This window comes from Nanorana parkeri, unplaced genomic scaffold, assembly GCF_000935625.1.
Source record: "Nanorana parkeri isolate BGI_ZX_2015 unplaced genomic scaffold, ASM93562v1 scaffold123, whole genome shotgun sequence".
Lineage (NCBI taxonomy): Eukaryota > Metazoa > Chordata > Amphibia > Anura > Dicroglossidae > Nanorana > Nanorana parkeri.
This window is the reverse complement of record NW_017306391.1, coordinates 1,127,563-1,130,964: the sequence shown is the minus strand read 5'-3', so window position 1 is coordinate 1,130,964 and position 3,402 is coordinate 1,127,563. Positions and strand designations below refer to the sequence as shown.

The following is a 3,402-nucleotide window of genomic DNA, read 5'->3' as shown; positions in this document are numbered from 1 at the left end:
CATTTATTATAGATAAATGCAGCTTAGTGTATGTCAAATTAGATAGCTGACGAATTAGAAATACTGTTATTTGTTAGAACAATAAAATACTTTGTGATGTATAAAACCATTGTTCAGTTTCCTGTGGGCAATTTGCTTTTGTCCCAACAGAGAGGTAAAAGTAAAGTGGATCAAGTCTAGCACTGCTGGTTACAAACCACATCAGATTTATAAAGATAATGCATTTTAAGTCACTCAGACGGGTTTGTAGTTGTGGTACACAATCTGTCTGCAGTATGGAATGTGCATTATGCATTTTTGGGGAGCCGAACGCTAGTATCTGTCCATTAAGGTTTTCAGTATGAATGTTTAATTGCAGCAAAGCTACAGCAAAAGTTCTTTTTCTCCAACAATGAACGTGATTTATGAATTTAGTGTATACTATGTGTGAGATGTCTCCTTCAGAGAAGCATTCCATGCAGTTTGGGCAGACAGAGTGACTCAATTTCAATTTGAAGCCCTTTTAACCAAACGGCTTAGGATGTCTCCTGTCCTCCTGTGCTGGATTTCTGGAGAGCCAGGGATGAATAATTGACAATGAATACATATTCTCTGAGTACATTAACATAGATGACTTGCAAACGAACATGCTAAAAATATTCTTTCCCATGGTCAGTAAAGCTACTCGTCATTTTACTTATAAAATCAGCTTTAACAGCTAATTTTACAAGTGCTTGATCAATACAACCACAATGATTTGGCTTTATTGCTATATTGGTTTTAACAGATTCATGTATCACATTTTATTTCCGTTTGTAATGCTTAATTTTCTTTCAGTTATATTACTTATGGAGCATTTTTCTATTTGAGTTGAACTATGGTCAAAGGAAAAAAATGAAATAAATGATGCATTCAATAGTGAGAACGCATAAGTTGTTTATCTGAGTCACTTGTGTAACAAATTGTTACTAGGTTTTTATTCTGCCAGTCGATCTGTTGATTAACTTCTTTTTGCAAGGTGACTACAATGGTCATTCTGCAGTAAAATCACTGCAGCAATGTCACCTAAACCGCAACCACTCAGAAATCAATAGTTGTTTTGTACAGGCAGATGAAAGCAGAAATCTTGATAGTTTGGGTTGCTTGCTTATTAGAAAAGAAAGTGCATCTGATGAAATCACCATACACAACAAAATATCACTTTTACCTGTCCAGAGCCGTTGATATGCAGTCCAGTGCCTGAATGAAAAAAAAAAATGTATCTGTGCCAACTACCCTGAATTGCAGTGTATTTAGGGCACAGCTTACATAGTTTTTATTTTTAACAAATATGACCGAAAAGAAAACGTGCAAACGTGAATAAATCCTTGTTGGCCAATCAATCCTTAGTGTATAATAGAGGAAGCTCATTTTTATCCATGAGAGCTGTTTTTTCTCCTTTTAAATTAGAGGCATTTTACTGAAAGGATTGTACTTTTTCCAGAACTATGAAGGGGCTATGTTTTGTGGCCATTTTGACTACATATAGTGATAGATGGTGTTCTTTAAAGTAGCTTTTTCATATACTGTTTGTGTAATCCAAAGGCAGTACAGAGATTTGTCATTAAAAAAAGCATTGAAAATTGTCTGTGTTTTATAGCTGAAAGCCACCTCTGCTTTGTAGGTATATGCAGTGTACTATGATACAGTATAACCTATGCTGAAAAACTGGGGGAGAGGACTATAAGTGGACATATCCTTTCTAAATTTTGTAGTAGGCTTAGTGGAAAAGACTGGAAAGGTATCATTGTGAGATTCAATGAGAAACTGTCTTTATTGAAGAACACTATATTTCTATAATGTCTTAAGATTATGATTTACATGGCCTCTTAAAATGTTTGACTCTTTCTGTATTTACCATTTTTTGAATCTTTCTGTATTTACCATTTTTAATGACATGATATGTTTGGCCTTTTTTTAGAAGCAGTATAGAAAGATACCTTATAAGCTTAGTCCTGTAAATGAAACAAAGTGCAGAGAGTGAGCACCTGTGGATAGTAGACTGGATGCCCATTATCCATGGGATACTTACTGTCTGCCAGCTGTACTTAGGTCTCAAATGGATAAAGAATAGGGCACTTTAATATATTAGCCTATTAATCTTTATAGATATTTTTTATCTCGGTTTCACAATTTTTTTTTACTTTTTATTGTAGATGGAGAGAAGAATTATCAGGTGATGATCCATGGCATAGAGCCTATGCTTGAGACTCCCTTGCAGTGGCTCAGTGAATATTTCAGCTATCCGGACAACTTCCTCCACATAAGTATTGTTCCGCAGCCCACTGACTGAAGGACACGTGGAACTTAAGTGGAAGAGACCATCACATTTGAAGTGGATTTTCCTAAGTCATGTCAAAGCATGAGTTTTGGTTGACAAAGCCTAATTGAGCTCTTGTGAGCTGCAAGTGTCCCATTCAATCGTTTGCTCTGCAACCACTTGAGCCTGATTGGAACAAGGAGATCTGCTTGAGACTACGTGCTGCCTTGTAACTCAGCACACCTTAATGATTGGAGAGTCAGTGACGGCACATGCCTCCTGTTCCTGGTTTATACTAACAAGTGTGCTGCATTCTTTTCTACTTGTTTTCAACTGTGTGCCCAAGGTTCAACTTTTTTTTATTAAAAGGGAAAGTTATTGGTTTGATCTGCTGGTTGATTCAACATGGAAAAAGCATTAAAAGATGTTTAAGAAAAATGAGAAATCTATCTAACAGAAGCTGTGATGGTGGTGTTCCTGTTTACAATGTATCATAGAAAACTATATAACAAATTTTAGCAGAGCATGAGTGAGATTTGTACTCTTGAAAAGACTATATTCTTCAAATCATATATGTTATGCTGGTGAAGAAGAAAAAAAGATCTGCTAGGCCAATGTAATATCTCCCAAGAGAAAGCATTTAGCTGCACAAGAACTAAACTTTTTTCAGTTTTATATTAGCAGTACAGCACATGTTGTATGCAGTTACATAACAATGTTTCTTGATCGTACATTAAGGAACACATGATGAAGTTATTCAGATACATTTGGGTTATGCAGCTGCCTACAGGAGATTGAAAACTGTCAGGCTGTACTTGGACTCCACTGTGAGGAAGAAGCAAGGCCGGCCTGTAATTTATCCTGAGAGCATTGGTGAGAGCAGCACCCTCCTGAGAGCAGCACCCTCTGCTGAGGCCCTCTCCTAGACACCAGGAGGGCAAGAGACTATCTGGATGTGGCATGTCTCCTGGTTCCTGCCTAACTGTCTCTAGAGTGCCATGCTTGGAGGGGACCGCAGGGCATCTTAGGACCGCAGCTTGGTTAGACAAGTCATTGCCCTTTATTTATGTAAGCCTAGCGTGTGCTTTATTGCTCCAGGAGGTCCCCTAAAGAGTTGCATCCAG

The 3,402-nt window shown here is 37.4% G+C and overlaps 1 protein-coding gene across 1 annotated transcript in view; it reads left to right on the top strand.

Annotated features, from left to right (window-relative positions):
* The window catches only part of ATG5 (autophagy related 5), a 135,544-nt gene extending 132,619 nt beyond the window's left edge, over positions 1–2,925 (top strand). Inside the window, exon 8 of the mRNA XM_018553524.1 lies at positions 2,175–2,925. Coding sequence (XP_018409026.1) covers positions 2,175–2,311 — 137 coding nt within the window. The 3' untranslated portion in view covers positions 2,312–2,925. The remainder of the gene's footprint in view (positions 1–2,174) is intronic.
* The last annotated feature ends 477 nt before the right edge of the window (positions 2,926–3,402 follow it).